This window comes from Macaca mulatta, chromosome 8, assembly GCF_049350105.2.
Source record: "Macaca mulatta isolate MMU2019108-1 chromosome 8, T2T-MMU8v2.0, whole genome shotgun sequence".
Taxonomy (NCBI): domain Eukaryota; kingdom Metazoa; phylum Chordata; class Mammalia; order Primates; family Cercopithecidae; genus Macaca; species Macaca mulatta.
Window position 1 is genome coordinate 8,048,951 of NC_133413.1, and position 13,131 is coordinate 8,062,081.

The 13,131-nt window shown below is 42.5% G+C and overlaps 1 protein-coding gene across 1 annotated transcript in view; it reads right to left on the reverse strand.

Annotated features, from left to right (window-relative positions):
- Positions 1 to 6,708: 6,708 nt before the first annotated feature.
- The window catches only part of DEFA4 (defensin, alpha 4, corticostatin), a gene marked incomplete in the record, with an annotated part of 92,895 nt that continues 86,472 nt past the window's right edge, over positions 6,709 to 13,131 (reverse strand). Inside the window, 2 exon segments of the mRNA NM_001032923.4 lie at positions 6,709 to 6,948; positions 7,930 to 7,999. Coding sequence (NP_001028095.3) covers positions 6,836 to 6,948; positions 7,930 to 7,999 — 183 coding nt within the window.

Genomic DNA, 13,131 nt, shown 5'->3' on the forward strand with positions numbered 1-13,131 from the left:
GATGAACTAAATGAGACTCTCTTAACCCACCCCAGTGTTGTGATGCCCTGAGGGGGGAGCCTTCATCTGAATCAATGATACGTGTGTTTCTAAAGGAGAAAGTGAAGAAATGCCATGAAAAGAGAACACCTGCTCCACCCAGGGCATAAGGAGTTACCTTCCCTGGAAGACTACACGTGCAGAAGCCCATAGCCAGGACTAGTGTGCTTTGTCCAGAGGCTCCGAGAGTTGTGATGGGCGGTAGTGAGGGCCTCCCCGTGAAACTCAGAACCTGGGACCCAGGCATGGCCTGGAGAGATCACCTGCTGGGCCAGCTACAGACTGTATCCTGCTGTGGCCCCAGTGGATGCGAAGGGCTTGTGAGTGATGATGTTGGTGGGCCTCAGCAGGATGGACAAGTGGGGTATAGCTGTCTCCAAAGACACGATGTCCCCGTACATGGAGGGCCTGCCACAAAGTGGCTGGCACACTAGTGGTGAGGATTTGGTTTTTAACTGCAAGGGGACTTTGTCAGCCCACTGAGGACCAACTGATGCCCAGAATCTTTACAACAGTGCTGGAGGGGCCATGAGTGTGTCCTGCAGACACCTGGGCACTGTCCAGGAAGAGGGAGAGCAGGTGCAGCAGCCCTATCACAGATGTGTGGCCTGGCCCTGTCAGTGGCTTTACATGCAGCACCTAGAGCGATTTGGGGAGCTCAGGGAGAACAGAGACCCTCCAGCTGGCTCAGAGTCACTGATGGCTGCTGTCGCTGCAGGGGTGGCCTTTTCTGCTCCAACCCAGTCTTGTGCTCTCCTTCCCTCCCATTCTTGGCTGCAGGACTGGGAACCACCTGCTGGGACACTAATCTGTCTGCCTCGTGGCCATGCTCCCATCCTTGCCTCCTCCATAGACTGTGGTCAGGACTCGGCAGCCCAGAGCCCCAGTAGGCTCTCAGTCTGTGCTGAGGTCACACACAGGCATCCTTCCCCAGGTGATTCCAGCAAATTCTTCTTCTTCTTCTTTTTTTTTTTTCCATTATGGTTGTTGTTGAGAGGGAATCCCTCTGTGTCCCCCAGGCTGGAGTGCAATGGCGCCATCTCGGTTCACTACAACCTCTGCCTCCCAGGTTCAAGCGGTTCTCTTGCCTCAGCCTCCTGAGTAGCTGGGATTACAGGCACATACCACCATGCTTAGCTAAATTTTGTATTTTTAGTAGAGATGGGGTTGCACTATGTTGGCCTGGCTGGTCTCAAACTCCTGACCTCAAGTGATCCACCCACTTTAGCCTCCCAAAGTGCTGAGATTACAGGCATGAGCCCCCACGCCCGGCCTGGAGCCATTTCTTTGTTGGACACAGACCCACTCTGTCCTCCCTTACTTTTCCAGTGACTCACCGATCCCCTGTCAACTGTTCTTAGTTTAAATTCTTCCTTCGGGAGCAGGGGCAGTATGGAACCTAGGTGTGGTGCCAACCTACGCCCTCGGTGACAGATTCAGAGTCGACCATGGGACTTGGGCATTGGATGGAACAATGGGAAGGAAGTAGGGATTTTCTCCAGGAGATCAGCTACGAAGGTCACAGAGAGATGACCATGATTCACATGGCTGTCACCTGCGGAGAGAGCCCAAAGTAAGACCAAGATAAATAACTGGGAAGACAACAATGTGACTCATGCTTTGAGTCCTTAAATCAAGCATTTCCTGAAGCCAGAATTCCCCCTCAATTCCAAGATATAAGAGTCAAAATGTTAACTCAGCTTGTCATGGTTTGATATTTGAATTCAAGACCCCACTAAGATGTCTGAAAAACATCAAAAATACCAAACTCAGAGAATCTGAGAGACAAAGACAGTGCAGTGCACAAGGACAGGAGATGAGAGCAGATGACAGGTGTCCCGGGGGCATCTTGGGCCTCAGGCTCCCTGGTGATTCCCATGCACAGCCCTGGGGGAGAAGAGCCTTGTTGATGTTGATCAGCAGGGAAGGAGGGACGGCTACGAGAGTGGCTGGAAGGACAGCGGGTGAGTCAGTGATGGGGACCTTCATAGTTGATGTTCAGAGCTGGAGGAATTCCAGGTGGTGGCAGGAGTTAGTGGGTGGCCATGGGTGGAGGGCTGGGGCAAAGAGGAAGGGGGATCACTCTCACTGTCATCCAGGAGGACAAAGCACTGAGAGGTTGGGAGGGTGATCTGCCAGGAAATATTAGAATGAACTCTTTCCCTTAGTTTTTATTTTTATGAGTTATTTGGCTTTTCATGGCAAAGGAAGAAATACAGAACTTCAGAAAAGGAAACGAGGACTTTTCTCATCTCTTACCTTCTGGTTTTGTTTGTAAGCAGAGTTCAGAACAAACAGAGATACAGAAAAAATAACTCTATACTTTTCTGGTAAAAGAAAAATTTCAGCAAGACTTTCAAGAAATGTCAAGAAAACGTTTATTGAAGACTGTTGCAATAGGAGTTGAAATATTGTAATAGGAAGAGCCCTTGGACTCAACTTACCTCAAGCCAAAGGCAGGAGAATTTAAGCCTTGGGGGGAGCTAGCAGGATGGTTCTGGAGGTCGTTAGGAGGGAAGTTGACTAGTGTGATTGGGCCATCTGTGTTTGCTCATTTGTGCTTGTTGGAGTAAGGCTCCTATCCTCCCACAGAGACAGGGCTGCTGCCCTCTTGGGTAATTGCATTTATAGGAATGAGTCATCTGACTTATTCGTTATTCATTGTTCCAGCACATGAGTGGTTCAAGGTAGAAAATCTCTTGTATGTCATCAGTGAACATAGAATGTTCGTGTATCTCAGTGAACAGTTCTGGGTGTTACTTGAGGCCGAGCAAGTGGCCCTGGTTGTTGGGAGACCCTCACACCTCTCCTGCTTTCTCTGTCCCTAGAGTTTGCAGCAGTCATTGCCCACCCTAGACTACAGTAGCAGAAGTCTCATGTGGTGCTCCCAGTGTGCCTTTATCCACACAGAGGAGCAGGGAGGCTCCATCCTCGTCTGACCCTTTCCCTTGGATTGATGGATGCTTCTCAGCACATCAGCCTCAATTCTACTCCATTCTTCTCTCTGGCAACATCCATTCCTCTAAAGTCAGTGGAGGTCGACCTGACCCTGCATGTTTCTTGCCCTGATATTATTCTCTCCACTGAACATTGTACTCTACCCCTTCTTTTAATCTACCCACGTTTTAAATACCTCTGTGTTTCACCATGTAGCATTTTCTTGCACTCAAAACCAAAATAGTCTATTTCTTTCTTCTTAACTCCTATTGCTTCATGAAGCCACATTTTCCCAAGGATATTTTTCTGTATTTCAGCCTTCAATGTTTTTAAATGGCTTTTTTTCCCATGCTGTCACAGAAACTTGATATATGGACTGCATTGCTGCTGTAGTTTTTATTTTTTCCTATGCAGTTTAGTAATAATAATCTAATTTTATATCATGTAATATTGAATATAATTAATTTTATCATAATTAATTTATTGATCTCTTACTATGTGCTAGGCAGTCATCTGAACACTGTGGGCCAGTAATGAGCAAAACATGCAACTTCCCTTCTAGAGTAGGGAGGGAAGTGTTACAGAGAGTAAGTGAAGTGTACAGAATGTGAGACTGTTACAATTCTACAGTTAAAAATAAAGAGAACAAGTGTGATAGAGATTACTCAGGAAAGTTGCTGCAATTTAAAATTGAGAAATCAGGAAACATGTCAGTGACAAAGTGATATTATAGCAGAGACCCCAAGTCTGGGAAATGAGTCAGGTGTCCTTCTGGGGGAAATGCAGATGCCCTCTGGGGATGGAGTCAGCCTGGCCCAGCCCATAATTTGGAAAAATATGGAACATTAGTTCAGGGACCTCAGGACTTGAAGCAGTGGCGGTTACTAGAAACCAAGGGAGGCTCTTGGCCTTCACAATCTGAAGTTCTGTGTGTTTCCTTCACCATCTAAACAAGGGGAAGGGTGGGATCATTTGTCTGACAGAATGCCTGTGTCCTTCCTGGGATCTGTGCTGGGCTCATTCAAGGTTAGGAGTTCCAGACCAGCCTGACCAATATGGTGAAACCCCATCTCTACTAAAAAACAATACCAAAAACTAGCCGGGTGAGGTGGCGGGTGCCTGTAGTCCCAGCTACTTGGGAGGCTGAGGCAGGAGAATGGTGTGAGCCTGGAAGGCGGAGCTTGCAGTGAGCTGAGATCTGGCCACTGCACTCCAGCCTAGGCGATAGAGCGAGACTCTGCCTCCAAAACAAACAAACAAACAAACAAACAAAAATTAGCTGGGCACAGTGGCACTTGCCTGTAGTCCTAGCTACTCGGGAGGGTGAGGCAGAAGAATCACTTGAACCTGGGAGGTGGAGGTTGCGGTGAGCCAGGATCGTGCCACTGCACTCCAGCCTGGGCGACAGAGGAAGACTCCATCTAAAACAAAACAAAACAAAACAAAACAAGACAAAACACCCAAAAAATAAAAAGCAGAACACATCAAAAAGAAAGGGCAGAGACCAAACAACCAGTCAGTTTTGGCTGTGAGTAAAGCAGTTAAATAGAGGAGCATCACAGTGACTTTTAGGCACCCAGATGAGACCTGGAACATCCTTCCCTTTCACCCTACACGCCAACCTGGCCTAAGTTCACAGACTTTGTAGAGTGACTTTATCTTCCCAAAAGATGTCCTTGTATTCAGCATCTGAGGTCTCTCCACTACCCGTCTGGTTCCTGCTGCCAGAAAGCCTCGCCTCTTGGATGGTGCATGAGAAGGCTCTCCCTCCTCTATCGTGCTCTCTTGCTGGCCCTCCAGTTCCAGGACCAGGTGTGACAGCAAGAGTGGAAGAGAGTCCTGCTCAGAAGGGCTGCTGAGGCAGAGAACCAGCCCCGACCACCTATCTCCCAGTATAGTGGAGAGTTCTCACTAAGGACCATCAGATGAGGAAAGTCAACACCAGCCTGCACTAGCTTGGTAGGTTCTTTAGTATTGGAAGGACTTTTGTGCACAGAGAAAAATCTCATCACTATTTACACTAAATTTAAACCAGGTCTTGAGTATTAAATACTGACACAAAGGTGATTATTTAAATTCCCTTCATCTACATTGATGTCATACATTTAGTATGCCTGGTTGTTTTTAAACACATCTAACACCTTAAAGAATAGAGAAACATACTTCTGCACGATGATCCCAAACTTATTCGTTCATTATACCAAAAGTGATATAGAAGGGCCCATATCATGGATTTGATATCTTTTCTTATTTGTTTTGATTTTACTCCTTCCTATGATTTTCTTGATCTTCCGAGACCCCAGATTACTAAACGAGGTTGCAAGTCTAGGGTCAAATAGCTGACCCTTGATCAGGAAACAGTGCTTTGTATGTGTCTGAGATGAAGTAAACTCAGGCTACTTGTTCTTTATTATCAGGCTGAGACTTTTTGTTGTTGTTGTAATAAAAATGTTTGTTTGGTTATTTTTTGTCATGTCATGGCACTGTTCAGTCCCTGTCTTTTATATAAATTTTAATTCTAGAAACTTGCCTTTCTCACCAACACGTTGTTCTTAAGTTTTTGCAAGCTGTAAGTGTATGGTCAATTGTCTTATCATTATGATATATTGACTTGGTTCATTGGCATAATTAAAAACGTATTAACATATGTTTTCTCATTAGCATTTTATTAAAATGAGTATACTTTATTATAATTAATATAATTTTATGCTTGAAGGGATGGAGAGCTGAGATCAACTCCTTTATTAAACATTGGTCTAATTAACCTTTTGGGGACCAGTAAGGGACCATTTGTCTCATTGGTTATTGGGCCTCATCCTCTATGGTCACCAGTCTGAGCTCTTCTTCTATCTGGTTATTAATTGAATCACTGATGCTTGTCAGTCTTTCCTGTTTTGGGCACAGTTTTATCTTTTTCCTTCTTAAATTTTATTTTATTCTATCTTGTTGACACAGTTATATATCACCAAAACAGAGTGAAATAAAGCTTAACGTATAGCATATGTATGTAACACATCTGCTTAAAATTTCAAAAATTATGTATAGCAATGCTTTCCCACTTTTTAAAATTAAAGGACAAGTGAACATAGCCCATCAGATCTATCTTTCCTTTGAGCCAACAACCACTTTTTGCCTCTCATTGTAAACTTCTATTGTTTGAGTATCATTAGGAATGCACTGAACTTTTAAGTTTCAAACTATTCCAATTAACACTTATATCCTGTCAGGCATGGTGGCTCAGGCATGAAATCCTAGCACTTTGGGAGGCTGAGGAGGGCAGATCACTTAAGCTCAGGAGTTCAAGACCAATCTGGGCAACATGGTGAAACCCTGTCTCTCCAAAAAGTACAAAACATTAGCAGGGTGTGGTGGCACATGCCTATAGTCCCAGCTACTCAAGAGGCTGAGGTGGGAGGATCATTCGAGCACAGGAGATTAAGGCTGCAGTGAGCAGAGATTGCAACACTGTACTCCAGCTTGGGTGGCTAAGTGAGACACTGTCTCAAACAACAACAACAACAACAACAACAAACCCAATTATATTCATTTTCGCTATTTTGTTATTGCTCTATGACGCTCAAATTGTGCATCACTGGAATGCAAAGATCAGTTAACTTAATGTAGATCAGAATTCTCTATACAAAGGAACCATACAAAGCACCATATAAAAAAGCAAAAGGGGGAAAAAAAAAGGAAAAAGAAAAGAAAATTTAAAAAGTCAAACACACTAAGTTTAATGCTTGAACTTTATTTTGGAGAGAAAATCTTAGAAAGATACAAGGTACACAGAGTGAAATGTTTTTCTTTTTTCAGGACCTTTGATTGAATCTTGCACTGTTTTGGTTTCTATCTAGGAAGCTCAGCGACAGCAGAGTTTGTGGGTGCGGCCATTGAATACGCACTTCCCGGAGTGGAACTCAGGGGTATAACAACGGCCGGTTCGGCAATAGCAGGTGCGTCTCGCCTGAGAACCTGTGGAAAGAAGAGAGGGTCAGGCACAGGGAGGGAGGTGGGGAAAAGGATATGCAGAGCCAGACTAACTGAGATAGTCTAAACAAGAGACACTGTATCAGTCATGTTAGGAGAGAGAAAATTCATGTCTTTGTCGTAAATGACAAGAAATCGTACTAGCTATGTGTTAGTTATGCAAGATCACAGTTTTTTCTCCCATCTGAGTCTATCCAGAACATGTTTATTACCTTCTCCCTGGTAAAACAATATACCTCTCAACCTCAGGGTTACCTACTCTTCATTCTGCTTAATCCATACCCCTACTCTTGACCTCCATGTATGATCTGCATGTCCTAACAAGGCTCCCTAATGCACCTGCATCCGTTTCTGAGATGCTGCATTGTGCATGCTCATGTCATGGACTCAAGTACTTTGGTGCTCAAGGAGTCTTTGAAGACCTTCCAAATTCAAATTCTTCATTCCCTCTCTCTCTCTCTCTCTTTTTTTTTTTTTTTTAACATTTTACTTATGTACTTATTTTAATTGACAAATAATAATTGTGTATATGTATGAGACACAATATGATGTTTGGATCTAAGTACATATTATAGAAAGATTTAATCAAGCCCTTTAGCCTACATTGAAACACACCCATAGATTCCTCTCTAGGTTCTAAAAGCTTTACCAATGGACAAAGTAAAATATTCTCTCTATAACTAAGTCTACCCATTCAGACTTACAAATACCTGGTCAGTATAGCTCTTTCTATCCTAAAAGTAACAAATTTCACAGAAATATCTTGAAACAAAAAGTCTTAGAAGAAAAAAAATCTTTTAGATGTGTTCGGTTCTCACTGATTAATTTAGAAATGAGAAAATAAAGGTCCAGGAAGATTAAGTAAAGTCACTCAAGGGAGGTAGACTTTTCCACACTTGACGCCACAGCCTGTCTCCAATCGTTTTGTTCTAGATTTTGCAGATCTGCAAGATTGATGTCTCCTACCTAAAGCTCTAAGAGTAGAGAGTCCACTTTCTTCAAAGGAAACAGCAAGGTCCTGGTCATCTTCCCCAGGCTGCTCCTGGGTTGCAGCGTCATCAGCTGTTTCCTGGAGTGACTCAGCCTGAGCCAGCAGGGCGAAAAGGAGAATGGCAGCAAGGATGGCGAGGGTCCTCATGGCTGGGGTCACCTGGAGGAGGGAGAGCAGCTGTGGATGAGTGGAGAGTGAGGAGTGAGCCTGGATTTATAGCTCTGCAGGGAGAAGGCCTGAGACAGAAGCCGCAGTGAGAGGAGGTGGGTATGTGATTGGGAGGGGAAGGGCTGCCTTCACCCTCAAGATCCCTTTGATGCTCCTCTTTCTCCCGGCTTTCATCACAGAGTGAGTCTGTATGCTTAGTGCCTCTTCTTGATCCAAACTGTTAATGATGATAAGGGCATTACTATCCTGTCCTGTTTCCCATCTGCTTGAGTATTTACTTTTATATATTCAGAGAAGAAAAACAACAGTGCTTTCATTCAATAAATGTGGGGATCAAATGCCTCTTGTTTTCCGAAGATGGTCCCTGGTACTCTCTGGATGACTCTCTGGGGTCAGATCTGGGTCCCAGTGGAGTCGAGAGTTAATCCATTGCAGGATTCAGGGATATTATTAGCCTCATGTAGGAGGCTTTTGAGATCTTGAGGTGAGTAGTCTGCTGCTGGGTCCAGTGTGGACAGGACAATGACCTTATCAGCTATGGGGGAAATGAGTTCAGTAGACTAGTAGGCCAAGTTTATCAGATTAAAATCAAAATTCAGATTTAGTTCAAGAAGTTGGTGTGATCTGAATGCATCATATACAATGTGTAGCAGGTACTTCTCTCCACTTTGAGGAATATCAAAGTAATTTAGGTGCCTACAACCCCTTTCTGAGATCTTTTATTTTATTTTTATTTTTTAGTTTTAGAAAATTTTAAATCATACACAAGGAACAACATTCAAAAGGTAGAAGAAGTAACGAGTTCTCATTTCTATCCCCAGGCCTTCAATTCTGACCCAGGAATCCATCACTATTAACAGTTATTCATAGTATTCTGTACTTTGCTTTTATCACGTGTATCATGGGCACTTTGTATATCTAAACACATGGAATGCTGTTATAATTTTTAAGAGCCTTATACTATCCCAGGGTTTGTATATGCCATCGCTTATATTTTTCTATTGATAAAATATGATAAAATTATTACAATTTGGTTATTCTTAAACTTTTGCAGTAATAAGTAAAGTTACAGTGATTATCTTGTATATATGTCCTCTTACCCATATGGATAAACTTATAGAAATAAAATTGCTGTGTCAAAGAATGCATCTTAAGCCAGTATAGTGGCACTTGCCTGTAGTTCTAGCTATTTGAGAGGCTGAGGTGGGAGGATCATCGGAGACCAGGAGTTCAATACCAGCCTGACAACATAGTGAGACCCCTTTCTCTTAAAAACAAAAAGAGACTCTATCTTACCCATTCTTAAGATATTACTATGTATTTCTATAATATTACCATATTTGATACACATCCTTTGGTGCTCAGTAGGCCCTTGGAGAACCTCTACATTTGAATTCCTCATTTAATTTTTTTTCAAATTTGTTTATTTTTAATTGAAAAATGATTTTTGTGTATATTTGCAGGGTATGATGTGATGTTTGGATTGATAATCATATGGCAGAAACACTTCGGCTAATTAAGATAGCCAACACCTCACCAACTTAATTTTTTAAGGAGAATTACAAATCGAGTCCTTTAGCAGTTTGGAAGATACAATACATTACTATTAACTGTAGTCGCCTTGCAGTGCCATAGAACACTAAGACTCTCCAGCATAACTGAAACTTTGTACTCTTGGCTCAACATCTTCTCTTTTCCTATCCCTCCCTCTCACCCACCTCCAGCTTCTGATAACCACCTTTGTACTCTAGTTCCATAACATCGACATTTTAACATTCCATGTACAAGTGATATCATATAGTATTTCTCTTTCTGTGCCTAGTTTATTTCATTTAGCACATTGTCCTCTGGTTCCAACCACGTTGTCATGAATGAAGAATTTCCTTCGGAGTCTCGCTCTGTCACCCAGGCTGGAGTGCAGTGGCAGGATCCCGGCTCATTGTAACCTCTGCCTCCCGGGTTCACGCCATTCTCCTGCCTCAACCTCCCTGGTAGCTGGGACTACAGGCACCCACCACCACGCCCGGCTAATTTTTTGTATTTCTAGTAGAGACGGGGTTTCACCGTGTTAGCCAGGATGGTCTCGACCTCCTGACCTCGTGATCCGCCCGCCTGTGTTTCCGTTTTTTCTTTCTTTGCAGAGAAACTAATAGAGTGTATCTCCCACTTATTCTACCTTATGAAAATGAGAGGATCTGAATCATATCTGTAATATCTATACTATGTATTTGAATTCGTGAATTAACAGGGAGACTGGGAGGGACTAATTTCCTGCATCAGTGATTCCAGCTTTCATGGCCCTTGTTTTACCCTGGTGGCCATTTAGCACCAGGTTTTAAACCATCTGTATTTGTACTGCTGCTCTGTTTCTCACTGGACATTGCTGAGTTTGCAGATAGCATTTCATGATTGCTTCCTAGCCTACGTCTCTCTGGCATTGTCTCTCTGAATCTCTAGAAATGACTAAAGAAACAATTTGGAACATTTTTATTCCGGTTCTAACCTTTCTCCACGAATTCTGTCATGTGTTTGATCACCCAGAGTCCTTATTAATTGGGGAAATTGGTATCTTCAGTCTCTCTTCATCCTTCTCTTACCCTAAAATTAATTGGGTGAGCAGGAAATTAGTCCCTCCCAGTCTCCCTGTTAATTCACGAATTCAAATAAATATTATAGATATTACAGATCTGATTCAGATCCTCTCATTTTCATGAGGCAGAATAAGTGGGAGATACACTCTGTTAGTTTCTCTGCAAAGAAAGAAAAAACGGAAACACATGTCAAACACCCCAACCTCTCCACTGTACTCTAAGGGTCTGGCTTCTCTCTCACTCTCTCAAGGCAATAGCATGACTTGACACTCTCTAATTTTGTAGGAGTCACTAAGAATAAAGACAGGAGTTTGGACTGGCACAAAGGTTTAGAAGCCCACACAATCTCACTTGTAATAACACACAAAAATAAAATTCTTAGAAGTAAATTTAACCAAAAAAGTGAAAGATCTGTACAGCAAAAACTATAAGTATTGATGAATAAAACTGAAGAAGACACAAATAAATGGAAAGATATCTTGAGTTCATGGATTGGAAGAATTAATATTATTAAAATGTCTGTACTACCCAAAGTGATCTGTAGATCCTCATCAAAATTCCAATGCAATTTTTCACAGAAATTAAAAAAACACTAAAATTGGTATGAAATCAGAAATGACACCGAATAGCCAAAGCAATCTTGAGCAAAAATAACAAAGATAGAGGTATCATGCTCTCTGATTTTAAAATGTATCATAAAGTTATTGTAAGCAAAACAGCATGGTCTGGCATAAAAGCAGACACAATAACCAAAGGAAAGGAGGAGAAAGCCCAAAACTAAACCCAAGTATTTATGATTATTTGATCTTCAACAAAGATGCCAAGAACACACCATGGGGAAAGGACAGTCTCTTCAATAGAAGGTGTAAGGAAAACTAGATATCCACAAGCAGAAGAATGAAATTGGACACTTATCCCCCACTATACCCAAAAATCACCTCAAAATGGATCAAAGACTTGCATAAAAGACCCGAAATTGTAAATCTACTAGAAAAAAACATGGGGGGAAATCTTATGACATTTCTCTGGGCAATTATTTCTACAATAGGACTCCAAAAGCAAAGACAACAAAAGCAAAAATAGACAAAGGAGGTCACATCAACTAAAAAACTTCTGCACAGAAAGGAAACAAAGTGAAGAGATGACCCATGGACTAGGAGAAAGTATCTGTAAACCATACATCTGATGAGGGGCTAATATCCCAAATATATAAGGAATTCAAAGTACTCAATAATAAGAAGACAAACATCTCAATTTAAACATGGGCAATAAACCTGGCCCGCAGATATATGGAAAACATACTCAACATCACTAATTTTCAGGAAAATGCAAATTAAAATCACAAAGAGGTAATCATCTGTTAGAATGGCTTTTAACAAATAGACAAATAATATATGTTGGTGAGGATATAAAAAAAAGGGGACCCTTGTGTGCCATTGGTAGAAATGTAAACTAGTATAGCCATTTTGGAGAAGAGTATGGGGGTTCCTCAAAGCACTAAACATAGAATTACCATATGACCCAGCAATCCCGCTTCTGGGTATTTCTCCAAAGAAATTGAAATCACTATATTGGCCGGGTGCGGTGGCTCACACCTATAATCCCAGCACTTTGGGAGGCTGAGGCAGGTGGATCACAAGTTCAGGAGATCGCGATCATCCTGGCTAACATGGTGAAACCCCATCTCTACTAAAAATACAAACAAATTAGCCAGGCGTGGTGGCGTGGACCTGTAGTCCCAGTTACTCAGGAGGCTGAGACAGGAGAATGGGTGAACTCCGGAGGCGGAGCTTGTAGTGAGCCAGCTTGTACCACCGCACTCCAGCCTGGGGGTCAGAGCAAGACTCCGTCTCAAAAAAAACAAAAACAAAAAAAAAAAAGAAAGAAAGAAATCACCATATCAAGAAGAATCTACACTCCCATGTCCATTTCAGCATTATTCAAAATAAGTAACATATGGAATCAGCCTAATGTACATCAATGGATGAATGAATAAAGAAAATATAGTGTATATGCAAGATAGTATACCATACAGACTTAGAAAAAGAAGGAAATTGGCCACACGTGGTGGCTCATGCCTGTAATCCCAGCACTTTGGGAGGCCATGGCGGGTGGATCACGAGGTCAGGAGATCAAGACCATCCTGGCTAACATGGTGAAACCTCGTCTCTACTAAAGATACAAAATATTAGCCGGGCGTGGTGGCGGGTGCCTGTAGTCCCAGCTACTCAGGAGGTTGAAGCAGGAGAATGGCATGAACCCGGGAGGCAGAAGTTGCAATGAGCCGGGATCCTGCCACTGCACTCCAGCCTGGGTGACAGAGCGAGACTCTGTCTCAAAGAAGGAAATTCTTCATTCATGACAACATGGTTGGAACCAGAGGACAATGTGCCAAATGAAATAAACTAGGCACAGAAA